Source organism: Bombina bombina, chromosome 3 (genome assembly GCF_027579735.1).
Source record: "Bombina bombina isolate aBomBom1 chromosome 3, aBomBom1.pri, whole genome shotgun sequence".
Lineage (NCBI taxonomy): Eukaryota > Metazoa > Chordata > Amphibia > Anura > Bombinatoridae > Bombina > Bombina bombina.
The window spans coordinates 788,769,078-788,788,879 of NC_069501.1; the positions used below are offsets into that span (position 1 = coordinate 788,769,078).

A 19,802-nucleotide genomic window follows, 5' to 3' on the forward strand; every position below is an offset into this window, starting at 1 on the left:
ATATTATCAGGTAAGCATAATTTATGTTTTTTAAAAATATTATTAAAAACAGGGGCACTTTCATTCATTAAACGTTACATTGAAGCATTTTTTTAAATACTTACCTTTTTTTTATTAGGAAAACTAGACCAACGATCCTCCGCCCACAGCTCCTGCTGTACATAACACAGCAATGATGAATCCGGCTTCTTCCAATTGTTGCGTGGGCTCACGAGCTGGACGCCTTGGTGTGCATGCAAGGATTGGAGAAAGCCGGTTTCATCATTGCTGCGGGCGGATTATCGCCGGTCTGGTTTTCCTAAAGAAATCAGGTAAGTATAAAAAAAAACTCTTCAATGCAAAGTTTAATGAATAAAAGTGCCCCTGATCTTAATAGCATTTTTTAAAACCGGGTACATTCATTAAAATTTACATTCACTTTAATAAAGTTGCATTGAAACAGTTATCCTGTCTTACTATGACAAGCAGAATTGCCAGTGTTAAATAATTTACCTTTATATTCTCAGTTATATTCTCAGTCCAGAAAGACTCTTCCAGCTGCTTCTCAGTTGTTGCTATGGGGTAGTACAAGAGAAATAAGATATACCACCCCAAGTTAGTTTTTTTAGCACCATCCCTGTTTCCCATGCATAAACAATAGTTATGTACAGCCTGGTACAGGAATATATACAATGGGATTTGATTGGTTGGCTGAATCCTCAACAGCAACTTAAAAGAATAGGTAATTTATTCATTAACACTGGCTATTTTTGTTGTCACAGTGAGATTAACTGTTTAAATGCCACTTATTAAGAGCTGATTTAATTTTTTTTATACTTACCGTGGCATTAATGCACTACCTTACTCTACTAGTGGTAATGTGAATAGACAAAAACTTATGCAGAACACTTTGGTAGAGGAGAGGCATATTATTAATTTCTCTCAGTCTCCTTTCTAATAAAAACTACAAAGGGGACATTTTTTAACTAGGTTCCTATTAGAAATCAGAGGTTTATTTTCATGTATCTTTCTTTCATAAAATGGTGAGAGTCCACAAGTGGCATTAAAGTCCAGTCCTACAGGAAGAGGTGAAACACCCCACAAAACAGAGCTTTAATCCCTCCCACTTTTCCATGATTCCTTTGTTAATTTTTTGTTTCCAGCAATGAGTGATGGTGATACTTGATTGGAAGGGATTATCTAACTGATCTGAGACCCATTATTCCCCCTCACAGAGCTGGGAATAGGACAGAGAGATGTACAGCAACTACAACTAGCAGTGAGAGTAATTTTTCTTTTGGGAGTTTGTCGCCAGCCGGCCTCATATGTTGCTGTGATTAGTCCTGCAGCATCCTCTTGTTGGCCTAGTCAGTGTACTACTTAAAGGGACACTGAACCCAATTTTTTTTTGTTTAGTGATTCAAATAGAGCGTGCAATTTAAGCAACTTTCTAATTTTCTCTTATTATCAATTTTTCTTCATTCTCTTGCTATCTTTATTTAAAAAAGAAGGCATCTAAGCTATTTGCTTGGTTCAGACCCTGGAAAGCACTTGTTCATTGGTGGATGAATTTATCCACCAATTAGCAAGAACAATCCAGTTTGTTCACCAAAAATGGGCCGGCATCTAAACTTACATTCTTGCATTTCAAATAAAGATACCAAGAGAATAAAGACAATTTGATAATAGGAGTAAATTAGAAAGTTGCTTAAAATTACATGCTCTATCTGAATCACAAAAGAAAAATTTTGGGTTCAGTGTCCCTTTAAGCTCTTGTCCTCATTCTTAGCAGCCGCTCAGATAATCCTAAGCATTTCTGAAGTTTGGGAGCCATCTTTAATGACACACTGCAAATACTCCTCCGAGCCTTAGAGTGGTAAGCATCCTTAATAACAAGACATTTGCATAAATGTATATTTATGTAACCCTTTGTTGACTCAAACTTACATGAAACCCAACAGTTTTTCTTTCATGATTCAGACAGAGCATACCATTTTAAACAACTTTCTTCTTTACTTCTGTTATCTAATTTGCTGTCTTTTCTTGGTAGCCTTTGATGAAAAGCCTGCCAAGATAGACTCAGGAGCAGCAATGCACTACTTGGCGCTATATTTTTGATTAGTATCTGCACATATTTACCACTTCTCATTGCCTTACTCAATATTTTCAGCTAGCTTGTGTTGCTGCTCCTTCAACACAGGATACCAAGAGAATGAAGCAAATTTGAAAATAGAAGTAAATAGAAAATTGTTTAAAAATGTATGAAGGAGCAATCCGTCTAGGTACCCTGTACCCTCTGAGAGTATAATTGAATTAGAATCCTCCTCCTCAGCTGAGGACAATTATTCAGAAACCCAGGACTCCCCTTCTGACGAAGTTGCAGAAGATGTGTCCTTTAATTCCAAATTGGAGCACATTCACGCTCTATTGCTTGAAGCTTTTACTAGCATTGCAGATGGGGGACTCTCCACTTGCAGAGAAACAGTCTGATAAAAAGATTGATAAGTTCTTTAAGTCAGTCCCATAAAAGTTATCTACCTTCATGGTTCCTGATGCGGGTTCTGAGCTAATTAGCAAGGAATGGAACAAACCAGACATTCCCGTTTAACAAATTTAAAAACATGCTCCCTTTACCCTCTAAGAAATTGGAGGTATGGAAGACTACTACAAAGATGGATGGGGCTATTCCCACTTTGGCTAGGTGGACTACCATTCCTTTGGAGGACAGTAACACTTAAGTATTTGATGGAAAGAAAACTTTTAGGTTTCCTCAGGAGATGCTTTCAGCTGGCAGGCTATATATTTCGTCTAGCTGCTAGTGTATCCTGCAGTATGGTGTAACATCATCTCTAAACTTACTTCCCAAAAAGTTTCCTTTGATGAAATTCAGGATTGCATGAGGTTGGTTAAGACTGCGAGCCGTTTCATTTGTGATGCAGCTGATGAAATAACTTGCAATAATGCAAAGGGTGCTGCTATTAATTTTCTGGCTAGAGTATATAAAACCAGACTTCTTTTCATCCCATTTCAGGGAAAGATTTTGTTTAGACAGGATGATATCATTACTACAGTCACTGGAAGTAAAGGAGCTTTTCTGCCGCAAGACAAAAAAAACTAAGGGCAGAGTTAAGTTCACTAGACAATGTTAACTCTTTTCATTATTACAAGATGCAAAAATCCTCCTCTTCAGTGTCTCAGAAGTCAGACATCTCCAAGTACACGTGGAAGCCTGGTTACTCTTGGTCTTAGTCCAAACAGACAAAAAAAAAACTGTACCTTCCTCCAAATCAGCATGATAGTGTGGCCCGCTACCCAGACACAGTTCTGCAGACTGAGCCTTTTCAGGAGGCTTGGAAAAAATTCATTCAAGTTACCTGAATGCAAAACATTATTTCTCAGGGGTATCACTTTCAGTCTGACCCTCCTCGAGGAAGATTCCTCCTGTTTAAAAAAAAAAAAGATCCTTTAGGGCCAGAGCTTTTTTGGCATGTGTAACAAACCTAGAAGCCATGGGAGAGATAACGGGTCCCCTTGGTGGAACAGTTTCGGGTTCTATTCAAACTATTTAATTGTTCCGAAGAAAGATGGGACTTGTAGACTTGAATGCAGGGGGGTCAATTTATGTCTCCCATAGACTTGAAAAATTCCTATTTGCATGCCTTTTTGCAACAATAGAATGGAAATAACAATAATCTGTCTCAGAAGATCTCTTTAGACTTCTGAACAATACATTCTCTAACTTGGTGGCAAACTCGCCAATCATTGATTCAGGGAGCTTCTTTTCTCTGTCTGAATTAGATAGTTATTACCATGGATGCCCACCTGTCTGGAGTTCCCGGAAAGCACAGGGCGTTTGGTCTCCTTGGGAGGAGAGATTATCGATCAACTTGGAACTGTGTGCAATCTTTAAAGGGACACTGTAACCAAAATAAAAGTTACCATTAATCGCAAAATAAATAAATATTATTATACCTTTTTGTAATATACTCTCTGTTTCACATTTTTACCATTTATTAGCAATCTTCTTATAAAAATTGAATGATTTCCAAACCCACCGCCGGGTATGCATTTCCATAGACCAATCCTGGCGGACAACCAAGGTTGGAGAATGGCGGAGCATTGCCGTGATGCGCATGCACGAGCTTCAGAAGCGTCATTGTTTACATCACTCACAGTGTCTGTCAATGCAAACCAATAGCAGAGCTGCGCTGAGCAGGGAAGAGCGGTGAGCTGGGAGAATCTCCCTAGTAATAACAAGCATTTTATCCTTATTCTTTAAATTGTTGAGAAATAAGATGTAAATATCGGTATCAGGGATGGGATATGCGCATGCGTGAATTTCACGGTTGTGTTAAGCATGCGCAGAGTGACAAAATTGTCACATAAGTATATGCTAAAAAACGGCATCAGATTGGAGATCATTTTTAATCTTGTACGGCCCATATTGAAGGGTTGGCTTGAGTGAAGTAATCATGGGAAATAAAAAATAAGAGTAAAAGTAGGCAAATTATTATATAATATTTATTGTAATATATTTGTAGTCCGTTTATATACAAAAAAAAGGTTTGTAATCCTTTAAGGCTTTCCAGAGTTGACCCCTTTTGAGACCAGAGTCTTTTCTGAGGTCAATTGTATGAGAATTGGAAAGTAGACTTGATAACAGTTTGTGAATCATTGTGGAAGGCCAGACATAGACCTCATGGCCTCTCACTTTAATTACAAGCTACCCCAGTATTGTGCAAGATCTTGAGATGCACAAATTACTTGAGGTTCCCTGATCATTCAATCTGATTTGATGGCATGGCAATTGAACGCCTGATTTTGACTCAGATTTTTCAGATCAAGTGTAAGAAATTTTGATTCAAGCCAGAATGCCTGTTACAAGATGTGTCTATCACAAAATCTTGAAAGTTTTTGTTTCCTGATTTGTGTCTAAGAATTTCCATTTGAACTTTTTTTTTAGAATTCCTCAAATTCTACAATTTTTGCAGGATGGTATGGATAAGGGTTTATCTGCTAGTTCTCTTAAAGGGACAGGAAACCGCAAACTTTTCTTTCATGATTTGTATAGAACATACAATTTTAAACAACTATCCAATTTACTTCTATTATCACATTTGCTTTATTATCTTGTTATCCTTTTCTGAAGGAACAGCATTGCACTACTAGCAGCTAGCTGAACACAGTTATCCAATCACAACAGACAAATGTGTTCAGGTACCAATCAACAACTAGCTCCCTTTAGTGTAGGACACTGTTTTTCAAGCCTGTCCTCAGGCCTTCTTAACAGGCCAGGTTTTCAGTATTACATTGGATGAGAGCAGGTAAAATAACCATGTTTACTAATCAGCTGATTATTTCACCTGTGCTCCAGTACAGATATCCTCAAAATGTGGCCTGTTAGGAAGGCCTGAGGACAGGTTTGAAAACCAGTGGTGTAGGATATGTGCATATTCTTTTTCATCAAGGGGATACTAAGTGAAAATAGAAGTGAATTTAAAAGTGTCTTAAAATGACATGCTCTATCTCAATCGTGCAAGTTTTATTCTGACTTTCTTATCCCTTTAAAGGCCAAATTGCTGCTCTTTTAGTCTTGTATCACAAGAAGACCTCAAGACTTCCTGACATTCAAGCCTTTGTTCAAGCTTTGGTCAGGAAAAGACCGGTTATCAGGACTTTGTGGAACTTTAACTTGGTTTTGAGGGTTCTTCAGGCCTCAGCCGTTTGAACCTATGCATGTTCTGGATATTTAAATGTTGTCTTGAAAGGTTTTCTTTCTCTTGACTATTTCCTAAGCCAGAAGAGTATTTAAGCTTTCTGCTCTATCTTGTGATTCTACTTTCCTGATATTTTATTTTCTTCTTAAATGGAAAGAGTCCACAGCTGCATTCATTACTTTTGGGAAATAAGAACCTGGCCACCAGGAGGAGGCAAAGACAACCCAGCCAAAGGCTTAAATACTCCTCCCACTCCCCCAGTCATTCTTTGCCTTTCGTCCCAGGAGGATGGCAGAGAAGTGTCAGAATTTTTAATTTTTGTTTTTGTCTCTTATTGAGGGTAGTACTCTTCGGCATGGGACAGGAGTTTTAAGTAGTCCTGTCAGTCTCTCAGTGAGGGCTTTGATGAAAGTTAGAGTCCGGAGATGCAGGGAGTTTCTTTCTGCGAAACCATAACGACTCATATTAACAGCTCCTCAAGCAATCGTCGTTGTTGAACTTCGCTTTGCTGCCTGCTTTCTTCTATCAAGTTCATGGCGGAGGCGATGCTACTATCCATCACACTTGAAGGGCCGTGTTCCTGTTATATGGCGTAGATTCTGGTAAGATCGTTTCATTTTACTTTATTTGCAAGGTATTGTAATGTGAATGTTTCCAGAGAGGCTACCATCTTGCGGGTCTAACTATACATAAGGGTCTCAGTGAGTCTCTTTTCGTATCTTGGAATCGAGGGTTAATATCCTGATGGGGGTTATTGAACAGGGTTTTTTTATAATCATGTTTATGTTATTCAACCTGCTTATGTGCAATGTTTACTGGGCTCTTGGTTGGAACATTGAGGCCTTTGGAAGTGACACAGCCTTTTGGTTGGGCCGCACTTGTTTGGACTGTATGGTTTACCTTGTGTTCGGATGTGGTCTGGTCTTAGGAGGTGGTGAGTGCCCCAGCCATTGGGGGTATCAAGCCCATATTTAAGTATTCTCTATCCAGTTATGGAGGATTCTGATGCTGAGACTGTGTTAATTTCAGATTCAGTTACAGAGGATTCTGATACTGAGGCTATTTTGATTTCAGATTCTGTGTCCGGTGATGAATCCGGAGGGGCCTCTTTAGCGCCTATCATCCAGTTTTGTTCCGTATGCCTTTTCAGAGCGCCTGGTTCCTTGGGCTCGGGGAATCAGGGGACTGCTTAGCCATCCGCCTCTGGGGGTACTGTCCTCCGAGAGGCGAGTTCCCTACGGAGGAACCCAGTTTATGATTCCTCCATGCGGGGTGGCGTGTTTCCCCCAGAGGTTACAGCACGTTTTCGCTTCCACATACTGTTGGCAATTGTTCGTCTGCAGAGTCCAGACATTTCTTTGAGAATGTGCTTGTGCCCTATTGTCCTGGGCCTTCCGCCTTGGGGAGGGCCTCTACAGTTCCCCACAGAGGTATCTGTCTCTGAGTGTTGTGCCTTCCGTTACAGGATTGCGTGCCTTCGCGTGTTGCTTAGACATGTTTTTCAGTTATTGAATGACCCTATCATTACCAGCTACGGGGAATTTCAGTCTGATAATTCGAATTGTGCACCTCATTAGACATGTGGGGATGAAGTAATCTCCTGATTGTCATTTGTTTGAGATCTTTCCCAGTTTGTGTGATAGGGCTCCATTTGGCTGGTCCCACGGGTAGGTCTTTTTGGGCGTTAACCTCCGGGTTTGCCTTATATTTTATTTATATCTGATAGGATGTCTTTTATTTGTTTTTGTTTCCTTCTGTAACCTTCTGGGATTGATACTCTTTATTACTTCTTCGGAAGTTGGTTGGACATGTTAGTCCTCTGTTAAAAATGTCTGTTTTCTGTTTTTTCCCTACGAGGGAGATTTTACGCAGCTGGCCGGTTGGGACCCTAGGTGCAGGCTGGTCCTGTCTGGTTCGGTAGAAGCGCTGAGTACTCAGGTTATCAATGTTTTTTCATGTTCAACTAAGCATTCGATGGGACCTATGGGTCCGTGAGGTGGGAAGGAGTGTTTTAGTCCTTATAGCTTTCAGTCATAGATGACCTGGCAGGGGAGTTTTTCCGCTGCATCACTCTATCTGACATCTGATTTCATCAGAACTTAGAGTTTCCTCCCCCATGTGGAGGGTGGGAGGGCTTAATGCCCCTTGCTGCTATGGAGCGGTTTGGCCTTCATTTTTTAGGCCTCTGGATTGCCCTTTTGGGCTTGATCCAACAGCTTGTACAGGATAGCTGTCTAGCATGCGGAAGGTTTGCAGTTTGAAAACCTGTTGCAGCTCTTGACACCTTGCAGGTGTCCGCGTAAGGTGTTTTCTAGTATGGGTGAGTGGATCTCCTTTTAGGGATCTGTGTTTCTGGGTGATGGTTGTTCCCTGCAGGGACTTTTGTTTTAGCTCTGGGTTTTCCGGAGCTGGGTAGGCTTAGTGCCTTCTCTTCCTTGTGTCCTCTGCTTGTGCAGAGGTGTTAGGGAGACTAGTCCTGCTAGTGGGAGTTTTTTACCTCAAGGTATCCATTGGTTGTCCTGAGGCTCTGAGAAAAATCTTCATACGACTTCTAGCCTTGCTCCTTGGAGCATTGGACTTTAGCTAGGGGTGGTTCCTTCCTTTGGTCTGAGCTTTCGAGTTCTTCTCACTATCCGGATTCTCTGGATATGCTTACATGCCCTTGTGTCTGGCCTTTTTGGCTGGTTGGGGTGTTTAGCTCTAGGGTAAGGTTTGCCTGAACTATTAGGTGTCTGGACCTGTTTTTCTCCCTGAGACTTCCGGTTGCTGAAGCTTCACTTGGCCTTTTTCCTGACCCAGTCTTAGGTGGTTTTGGAGTCTTGGATCTCAGGGCTGGTCGGGATGTTCCACGGTAGTGGGAACTTGGGCTATGTCTTTGCTCCATCTACTTAACCTGGTCATCTTTTTTATTCTTTGCCACAGAGTGGCCCCATGTCCTCTGGTGGTTAGCCGTGGGGTTTGAGCTTCAAGGGTGGTTGGTTAATACCCAGCTGTTGGCGCTGGATGTCCAAATTCTGGTGCGCCTTAGGGTTGCATTCCCCTGGTCAGCTTGCCAGTATTCCCATGGAGTCCCTGCTCGGCAGGCGAATGGGTTGGCTGTGCCTCTGCTTGGCAAGCTACTTGTAGGGGGGGGGGTCCTTCTAGGACTTCTGTGTTGGGAATTTCTCTTCCCATTAGCTGGTGGCTTTGGGCCTTGAGGGCAGTTGTGTCCCTTCCGACATCATCCGTTAGGAGATATTCTCCTCCCTATGGAGATGGAGTCCTTGCTTGGGGCTTCTCCTGGATGGGAGGTGGAAAGGTGGGATTGGTTCCCCCCTGGGGTCTTGCTGGCTCCATGCAGACTTGGTCAGGCTTTTATTTTTATAGATCCTTAGGTCTATGGCCTTGTTGTCTGTTTTCAGAGTCGGTTGTACTTGTACTCTGTGGGGATGGCTGTGCTATCCTTATGCTCGTTCCTGTACCTGTTTCGGGATTCTTTTGTTCCCCTGTTTTGGATCCCTGAGGCTGGGTTGGTCCAGCTGGCTGTGGGTCTGCAGGTCAGGATGGCCGAGCGGGTCTCCTCTGGATGTGTGAGCTGCTTTGAGTCTATCCTGTTGGCTTAGTCTTCTAGGGTATAGATTTTCCTTTCAACTGGCTCCATTGATTTCAGAAGAGAGTTTACTCTTCCTTCGGGTTCTGAGGGTAAACTCTCCTTCTCGGTGGGCCTCGATTGAGGTTTTGTGTTCCCCTTTTTAGGGACCTGTGTGTAGGTCCGGCGACTTAGGTTGCCTGGAGCATGCCCTCTGTCTGGGGGTTGCTTTTGCAGTCTGTTTCTTACTTGACTGCTTCTTCTTCCTCGCAAGTATCCTCTGTGTCGTCCTGTTATAGACTCTGTGTTCTCAAACTTGGGGTTTCTCACCTGGGTGTATTACACACTTTTTCATGGTCGATTGCCTTGGTATTCTTGACACTGGGAGGACTTTGCCTCTTCAGTTGCAATCCGTGCTTGCAGGATGCTGGAGGAGACGTCTGTTCTGTTTGTTTCGCTTGGTATAGGCGTGGCTTCCTTCCCTTGTTGGGCCCTTTGGGTCTCTGTGAGCTGGACTCACTTGTGGGAGGTGTTCTCTTTTTGTATAGGAAACCCTTTCGGTTTCCTTGGTTCTCCTTTGCCTTTTTACCTTGAGGGGTTTCGGCTGTGTCTCCTTCATTTGTGGAGATGAGCGGTGTGGAGGACTGTTTGTTAGGCAATGGTGTCTCCTGGAGGACTGTTGGCTCAGTCAAATCCGTTAAATGGTCTCTAGTTTGGTTTCTGGACTAACTGCGAGTCTTTGTCATTGGGCTTTTCCTCTTAAAATTTTCTCTGCTTCGGACGAAGCAGGGTTTTTTTTTATCGGGTAGAGGTTTAGGCTTGGTGCCTTCTGTATGGGCCGCCTATTGTACCCTTCTGTCTTGGCATTCTGTGTCCCTCTATAGCTTGGGTATTGTTTTTCCCAAAAGTAATGAATGCAGCTGTGGACTCTTTCCATCAGAAAAAAATGAAATTATGCTTAACTGATAATTTCATTTTTTTCTGATGGAAAGAGTCCACAGGTCCCCACCCGTTAATTTTATGTGTTTTGGGCATCATTATTATTCTTTTGGCACCTTTCACCCTGATATTTCTTCTACTGTTCCTTGTTACTCAGCAGAATGAGGGAGTGTGAGGAGTATTTAAGCCTTTGGCTGGGTTGTCTTTGCCTCTCCTGGTGGCCAGGTTCTTATTTCCCAAAAGTAATGAAATGCAGCTGTGGACTCTTTCCCATCATCAGGTAAGCATAATTTATGATTTTTTTTTTCATCAGGATATAGCAGTTTTAAGAACAAACTACTCCTTCCTTCCTAAGGTTGTTTCTTCTGAAACATCAATCAGGAAATTGTAGTCCTATCGCTCTGTACAGCACCAAAAAACACTAAAGAGAGATTACTTCATAAGTTGGATCTACGGACCTTGAAAATTTTATCTTGAAGCCACTAAAGGATTCAGATATTCCTCTTCCTTGTTATTTCATTATATCAGGTCTCTGCAAGGGACAGAAAGCTACTGCAATCACTTGGCAGGTTGGTATAAAGCTTTGATTTGTGTTGCATAACTAGTAGTGGGGAAGTCTACCCCTAAAAGAATTACTGCTCATTCTACCAGGTGCAGTCACTGCCTCTTGGGCTTTTAGAAATTAACTTTCCATTTAAAAAGATTTGCAGGGCGGCTACTTGGTCACCTTTACATACCTTTTACCAAATTCTACCCTTTTTTACATTTTTGCTTCTTCTGAGGCTGCTTTTGCTACGAAAGTTCTGCAGGCAATAGTGCCCATTTAGTACCTCTACCTGCCTTAACTGTTTTCCCCACCCTATTTATGTGGTCTCGTGGACTTCACAGCTTGGGTATAGGATCCCCACATGTGATGGCCTGTAGACTACTCACTTATCTTATGAAAGAAAACAAAATTGATGTTACCCTAATAAATTAATTTCTTTCATGATGCTAAGAGTCCATGAGACCCGCCCCATGTTTTTCTGTAACAGCTCGGTGGCAGTACCAGTTTGCATTTCTTTTACCTTGCTTTTCCTTTCCTACTTTATTTTCTCTCCTGGCCATATGTATGTTTAAGGAATCATGGGAAAGTGGGGAGAGATTAAAGCTTGTTATGTGGGGTGTTTTGCCTCCTCCTGTAGGATTGGATTTTTAAATAATCCCACATGTGACGGCTAGTGTTCTCCCTCATAGTGAAAAATAAATTAATTTAATCAGGTAAATATAAAAACTTTTTTTTTTGTATGAATCATTTAATCTGTGTCATTTCATATTAATTTATGGAGATGTTTGATTCCGCTGACTTTTGGAGAATGTCTTCAGAGGAGCAGCTTGTCAGCAGCTTAAACTTAAATAAAGTTAAAATAGTAGCTAGTGCTACTACTACAAGACAGCAGCAGCACAAGATAAATATTGTAAGAACAAAAACAATAAAAAGTGAAGCTTTTATAAACTTATTGGATGACAGGAGTACATCAACTGACAAGGACATTACTAAGTTGTTATTGAATAATGTAAATCTTCAATTTGAAGTATTTCCACCTTCACAGTAACAAATTTAATGCATGAAGTTATCAGATACATTTTTGTGTTGCATGTATTTGTTTTGTTTATTCATTAAAGGGGCCCGCATGTTTTAAGTTTTAAATTTAATGCACAGAGTACAGCAAAATTAGTGTTTTTTTCCCCCCAATTGTCTGGAATCCATTAGTCTGTGTACATTTTTCCTTTTTTGCTTCCATTAGTACAGAGACGTAGAGAAACCCACTTTGGGAAAGCCAATATATTTTAGTTACCATTTACATTCTTATATTTTTGTTGTATGAATTTTTAAACAAAGGGCAAGTTTGACTCTTCGGCTTACTTAGGTTTACTATTTGTTTCTTACTTATCAAAATAATATTTTATCAAATGGTTTAATATTAGTGCAATAGTTATTGACAATGCATTACAATTTAGTAGAACACACATACAATGGATAGTATTGCATTACTATGATTTACATAGACTACACATAACAATTCTGCAAAAGTTAAAGTGTTTCTCCTTTCTTTAACACAGATTTCGTTGATATGGTGGATACTGAGATATCTTCTGCATCGGGGACATGTGCCTTTATTCCATCTTATAATAATGATAGCACTTTCAGTCAAGTGCCCCGCAGTACTAGCAAAATAGAATTCCCTGATAAGAAGAATGGTATGCATTCCCCCATCTGTGTAAAATTCCGGGTTTCATTTTACCATAGAGGTCCCTCTCCTTCACAGGTAAGCTAAACCTATTTTAGGTGTCTGATGTCTAAAGTGTGTCTATTTATGTAAGAAGAATCATCCCAGGGAGTGGTAATTCTATAAATGGAGATTTCCAGAAATGTATCTATTAGCAACAGGAGCAAATCAGCAAGGTTGTCAAATATTGCACCAGAAGCAAGGATCTTGTCCTGATTAGTCACAATTATAATCCACTCCCTTAAGGTTAACATTAGTTTTATCTTTCAATTGCTTTGTACCTTAAAAAATGTCTATATACTGTATATCAGGAAATTCATATGGTATTTCTCTTGGTGTCTGGCTAGGCCAAGAGAACTTGTTTCTTCATAGTAGTTCTTCTGGTAGGACAGAATTACTGGTTTCGTCTTCAGATTCCTACTCTCAGATATATATTTTCTTTCATGTAATTGGCAAGAGTCCATGAGCTAGTGACATATGGGATATACAATCCTACCAGGATGGGCAAAGTTTCCCAAACCTCAAAATACCTATAAATACACCCCTCACCACACCAACAATTCAGTTTTACAAACTTTGCCTCCTATGGAGGTGGTGAAGAAGTAAGTTTGTGTTAAGATTTCTACGTTGATATGCGATTCTCAGCATTGTTGAAGCCCCGATTCCTCTCAAGTACAGCGAATGTCAGAGGGACGTGAAGGGAAGTATCACTTATTTGAATACGATGATTTCCCTAACGGGGGTCTATTTCATAGGTTCTCTGTTATCGGTCATAGAGATTCATCTCCTACCTCCCTTTTCAGATCGACGATATACTCTCAATTTACCATTACCTCTACTATTAACTGTTTTAGTACTGGTTTGGCTATCTGCTATATGTGGATGGGTGTCTTTTGGTAAGTATGTTTTTTATTACTTAAGACAACTCAGCTATGGTTTGGCACTTTATGCAATTTATATAAAGTTCTAAATATGTATTGTCTCTTATATTTGCAGAGTCAGGTTCATGTATTTCCTTCAGCAGACTGTCAGTTTCATATTTTGGGAATTTAAACATTTTAAGAAATTTATTTCTTACTGGGGTTTAGTCTTTTTTTCAATTGACTACTTCTTGCTATTGCGGGTATTAGGACCGCGGGCTGTGCGTCAAATGCTAAACTTCTATTGTGTCATTCTTGGCGCAAAAATATTTTTGGCGCGAAAAAAATAAGTTTATGAGGGCAACTTTTTCATTTACGGTGTCATACGTGACGCCAAGACCTTTCACACGGCGGCATCATAAGTGACGCGAGTGTGTCATTTCCGGTTATTTTTGGCGCCAAAAAAGTTTACGTTACCGCTGTGCGTCATACTTGGCGCCAGATTTTTTTCATTATTTCAATACTCCATTGATGTTTGCCTCTTGCTTTTTTCTCTATCAGAGGCCTATGCTTTTGCATTTTTCCCCATTCCTGAAACTGTCATATAAGGAAATAGATAATTTTGGTATATATGTTGTTTTTTCTCTTACATTGAGCAAGATGTCCCAATCTAATCCTGTCTCAGAAGGTTTCTGCTGGAACATTGCTGCCTGACATTGGGTCTACCCAAAGCTAAGTGCATTTGTTGTAAAAGTGTAGAAATTATTCCACCCAATGTAATTTGTATTAGTTGTCATGATAAAACTTTTACATGCAGATAGTGTTTCCATCAGTAATAGTACATTGCCAGTTGCAGTTCCTTCAACGTCTAATGTACATGATATACCTGTAAACTTTAAAGAATTTGTTTCTGATTCTATTCTGAAGGCTTTGTCTGCATTTCCACCTTCTAATAAACGTAAAAGGTCTTTTTAAAACTTCTCATTTAGCTGATGAAATTTCAAATGACCAGCAACATAATGATTTATCTTCTGATGAGGATCTATCTGATTCAGAAGATCCCTTCCTCAGACTTGACACTGACACATATACTTATTTATTTAAATAGAGTATATGCGTTCTTTATTAAAAGAAGTGTTAATTACTTTGGATATTGAGGTAACCAGTCCTATTGACGTTCGAGTCTAATAAACGTTTAAATGCTGTTTTTAAACCCTCATGTGGTTTCCCCCAGGGGTTTTTCCTATTCCTGAGGCCATTTTTGATATGATTTCTAGGGATGGAATAAGCCAGGTACTTCTTGTATTCCTTCTTCAATGTTTAAAAAATTGTATCCTTTACCAGCAAAATCTATAGAGTTTTGGGGAAAAATCCCCAAAGTTGATGGGGCTATTTCTACTCTTGCTAAACGTACCACTATTCCTATGGAAGATAGTACTTCCTTTAAGGATCCTTTAGATAGGAAGCTTGAATCTATCCTAGGAAGACCTATTTATATTCAGGTCATCTTCTCAGACCTGCTATTTCTTTGGCTGATGTTGCGGCTGCTTCAACTTTTTGGTTGGAGAATTTAGCGCAACGAGAATTGGATCCTGACATTATCTAGCATTACTCGCTTACTGCTACATGCTAATCATTTTATTTGTGATGCCATTTTTTGATATCAAAATTGATGTTAGATCCATGTCTTTAGCTGTATTAGCTAGAAGAACTTTGTGGCTTAAATCTTGGAATGCTGATATGACATCTAAATCGTAGATTGCTATCTCTTTCTTTCCAAGGATAATAATTTATTTGGTTCTCAGTTGGATTCTATTATTTTAACTATCACTGGAGGAAAAGGAGTTTTTCTGCCTCAGGATAAAAAAACTAAGGGTAAATCTAAGGCTTCTAACCGTTTTCGTTCCTTTTCGTCAGAATAAGGAACAAAAAACTCAATCTCCTCCCAAGGATTTTGCTTCAATTGGAAGCCTTCCTCAAATTGGAATAAATCCAAGCCCTTTTTAGGAAACCAAAGTCTGCCCCCACGTCCGCCATGAAGGTGCGGCCCTCATTCCAGCTCAGCTGGGTAGGGGGCCAGATTAAGATTTTTCAAGGAATTTTTGGATAAAATCTGTCCAAAATCATTGGATTCAGAGCATTGTCTTCAAGGGTATCGAAATAGGATTCAAAGTAAGACCTCCTGTGAGAAGATTTTTTCTCTCCACGCATCCCTGTAAATCCAGTAAAAGCTCAGGCTTTTCTGAAGTGTGTTTCAGACCTGGAGTCTTCAGGGGTAATCATGCCAGGTCCTCCTCAGGACAAGGTTTGGGGTTTTATTCAAACCTATTCATTGTACCAAAGAAAGAAAATTTATTCAGACCAGTTCTGGATCTGAAAATGTTGAATCGTTATGTAAGAGTACCAACTTTCAAGATGGTGACTATAAGGACTATTCTGCCTTTTGTTCAGCAAGGACATTCATATGTCCACAATCGACTTGCAGGATGCATACCTTCATATTCCGATTCATCCAGAACACTATCAGTTTCTGAGATTCTCTTTTTCTAGAAAAGCATTACCAATTTGTTGCTCTTCCATTTGGCCTAGCAACAGCTCCCAAGGATCTTTTCAAAGGTTCTGGGTGCCCTATTATCTGTAATCAGAGAACAGGTATTGCGGTTGTTTCCTTATTTGGACGATATCTTGGTACTAGCTCAGTCTTTACATACTGCAGAATCTCACATGAATCAACTAGTGTTGTTTCTTCGGAAACATGGTTTGGAGATCAATTTAACAAAAAGTTTCTTGATTCCTCAGACAAGGGTCACCCTTTTTAGGCTTCCAGATAGATTCAGTGTCCATGACTCTGTCTCTAACAGACAAGAGACGTTTAAAAATTGGTCGCAGCATGCCGGCACCTTCAGTCTCAGTCATTCCCTTCAGTGGCTATGTGCATGGAAGTTTTAGGTCTCATGACTGCAGCATCGGACGCGATCCCCTTTGCTTGTTTTCACATGAGACCTCTACAGCTTTTGCATGCTGAATCAATGGTGCAGGGATTATACAAATATATCACAATTAATATCCTTTGAATCCCAATGTACGACACTCTCTGACATGGTGGATAGATCACCATCGTTTGGTTCAAGGGGCTTCTTGTGTTCGGCCAACATGGACTGTAATCTCAACCAGATGCGAGTCTTTCAGGTTGGGGAGCTGTTTGGGATCTCTGACAGCACAAGGGGTTTGAAATCTCAAGAGGCGAGATTACCAATAAATATTTTAGAAAACTCCGTTGCAATTCTCAGGGCTCTTCAGTTTTGGCATCTGCTAAAGAGAGAACCAATTCATTTGTTTTCAGACAGACAATATCACAACTGTGGTTATGTCAATCATCAGGGTGGGACTCACAGTCCCCAAGCTATGAAAGAAGTATCTCGGATACTTGCTTGGGTGGAATCCAGCTCCTGTCTAATCTCTGCGGTGCATATCCCAGGTGTAGACAATTGGAGGCGGCTTATCTCAGCCGCCAGACTTTACATCCAGGGGAGTGGTCTCTCCATCCAGATGTGTTTTCTCAGATTGTTCAGATGTGGGGTCTTCCAGAGATAGATCTCATGGCCTCTCATCTAAACAAGAAACTTCCCAGATACCTGTCCAGGTCCTGGGATGTTCAGGCGGAAGCAGTGGATGCATTGACACTTCCTTGGTGTTATCATCCTGCTTACATCTTCCCGCCTCTAGTTCTCCTTCCAAGCGTGATCTCCAAAATCATGGAACAGTCTTTTGTGTTGCTGGTGGCTCCAGCATGGCCACACAGGTTTTGGTATGCGGATCTGGTTCGATGTCCAGTTGCCCGCCTTGGCCACTTCCGTTACGACCGGACCTACTATCTCAAGGTCCGTTTTTCCATCAGGATCTCAAATCATTAAATTTGAAGGTATGGAAATTGAACGCTTAGTTCTAAGTCATAGAGGTTTCTCTGACTCAGTGATTAATACTATGTTTACAAGCTCGTAAATCTGTCTCTAGAAAGATTTATTATAGAGTTTGGAAAGACTTACATTTCATGGTGTTCTTCTCATAAATTCTCCTGGCATTCTTTTAGAATTCCTAGAATTTTACAGTTCCTTCAGGATGGTTAGGATAAGGGTTTGTCTGCAAGTTCCTTGAAAGGTCAAATCTCCGCTCTTTTCTGTTTGTTTCACAGAAAGATTGCTATACTTCCTGATATTCACTTTTTTGTACAGGCTTTAGTTCGTATTAAGCCTGTCATTAAATCAATTTCTCCTCCTTGGAGTCTTAATTTGGTTCTGAAGGCTTTACAGGCTCCTCCATTTGAGCCTATGCATTCTTTGGACATTAAACTACTTTCTTGGAAGTGTTGTTCCTTTTGGCTCATCTCTTCTGCTAGAAGAGTTTCTGAGCTAATCTGCTCTTTCTTGCGAGTCTCCTTTTCGGATTTTTCATCAGGATAAGGCAGTTTTGCGGACTTCTTTTCAATTTTTACCTAAGGTTGTGAATTCTAACAACATTAGTAGAGAAATTGTTGTCCCTTCCTTATGTCCTAAATCCTAAGAATTCTTTGGAGAGATCCTTACATTCTTTGGATGTGGTAAGAGCTTTGAAATATTATGTGGCAGCTACTAAAGATTTCAGGAAGACTTCCAGTCTATTTGTTTTATTTTCTAGTCCTAGGAAAGGTCAGAACGGCTTATGCTATTTCCTTGGCTTCTTGGTTGAAACTTTTGATTCATCAAGCTTATTTGGAGTCGGGTCAGGCCCCCGCCTCAGAGAATACAAGCTCAATTCTACTAGATCGGTCTCCACTTCGTGGGCTTTTAAGAATGAAGCTTCAGGTTGATCAGATTTGCAAAGCGGGCGACTTGGTCCTCTTTGTATACATTTACTAAATTCTACCGTTTTGATGTATTTGCTTCATCGGAAGCAGTTTTTGGTAGAAAAGTTCTTCAGGCAGCTGTTCTCAGTTTGATTCTTCTGCTTTTGTTTTAAGTTTTTTTCTTTCAAAAATGAAATAAAACTTATTTTTTTGGGTTGTGGATTAATTTTTTCAGCGGAATATGGCTGTTTTTAATTGTATTCCCTCCCTCTCTAGTGACTCTTGAGTGGAGATCCAAATCTTGGGTATTGATATCCCATATGTCACTAGCTCATGGACTCTTGCCAATTACATGAAAGAAAACATAATTTATGTAAGAACTTACCTGATAAATTCATTTCTTTCATATTGGCAAGAGTCATGAGGCCCACCCTTTTTTTGTGGTAGGTTATGATTTTTTTGTATAAAGCACATGTATTTCCATATTTCCTTTGTTGATGCTTTCTACTCCTTTCTTTATCACCCCACTGCTTGGCTATTCGTTAAACTGAATTGTGGGTGTGGTGAGGGGTGTTTTTATAGGCATTTTGAGGTTTGGGAAACTTTGCCCCTCTGGTAGGATTGTATATCCCATATGTACTAGCTCATGGACTCTTGCCAATATGAAAGAAATGAATTTATCAGGTAAGTTCTTACATAAATTTATGTTTTTTTGACCAAGGCTAAAATTTCACTATATGGTTACTGAATCCTCCCTTTTTTTTTTAAACTAAAGTTATCAGTTTGTTCTTGCACTTAAAGGTCTTCCCTAGAAGTTTACTTTCATGACTTGTATGACTAAACAAACATTTAAGAGCCTCTCTAATGTGTTTCTCAGCTGACAGGATTTCTTTCACCATTTAGCTAAAGACAGAGTATGTACCAATATCTAATTTCTTTCCTAATAATTAAGCCTAAGATTAAACATAAAAACATAATTTATGTAAGACACTTACCTGATAAATTCATTTCTTTTATTATTAGCAAGAGTCCATGAGCTAGTGACGTATGGGATATACATTCCCTACCAGGAGGGGCAATGTTTCCCAAACCTCAAAATGCCTATAAATACACCCCTCACCAAACCCACAATTCAGTTTAACGAATAGCCAAGAAGTGGGGTGATAAGAAAGGAAGCGAAAGCATCCAAAAATAAGGAATTGGAATAATTGTGCTTTATACAAAAAAATCTAACCACCATAAAAAGGGTGGGTTCATGGACTCTTGCTAATATGAAAGAAATGAATTTATCAGGTAAGTTCTTACATAAATTATGCTTTCTTTCATGTAATTAGCAAGAGTCCATGAGCTAGTGAGTATGGGATAGCAGTATAAAATAAAGACAGCCACTTCACGCTGAAAAAATAATCCACAACCCAAATCAAAAGTTATTTAATCTAAATAATGAAATAAACTGAAATCATAATGCCAGAAGAATCAAACTGAAACAGCTGCCTGAAGTACTTTTTCTACCAAAAACTGCTTCAGAAGAAGAGAAAACATCAAATGTTTGAATTTAGTAAAGTAGACCAAGTTGCTGCTTTGCAAATCTGATCACAGAAGCTTCATCCTCTAAAAGCCCAGGAAGTAGAACTGACCTAGTAGAAT

General features: G+C 40.0%; 1 protein-coding gene across 1 annotated transcript in view; it reads left to right on the forward strand.

The window, feature by feature from the left end:
• REV1 (REV1 DNA directed polymerase) overlaps window positions 1-19,802 on the forward strand; it is a 390,819-nt gene that overhangs the window by 308,766 nt on the left and 62,251 nt on the right. The window contains 1 exon segment of the mRNA XM_053707683.1: window positions 12,307-12,512. Within this exon segment, the coding sequence (XP_053563658.1) occupies window positions 12,307-12,512 (206 nt within the window).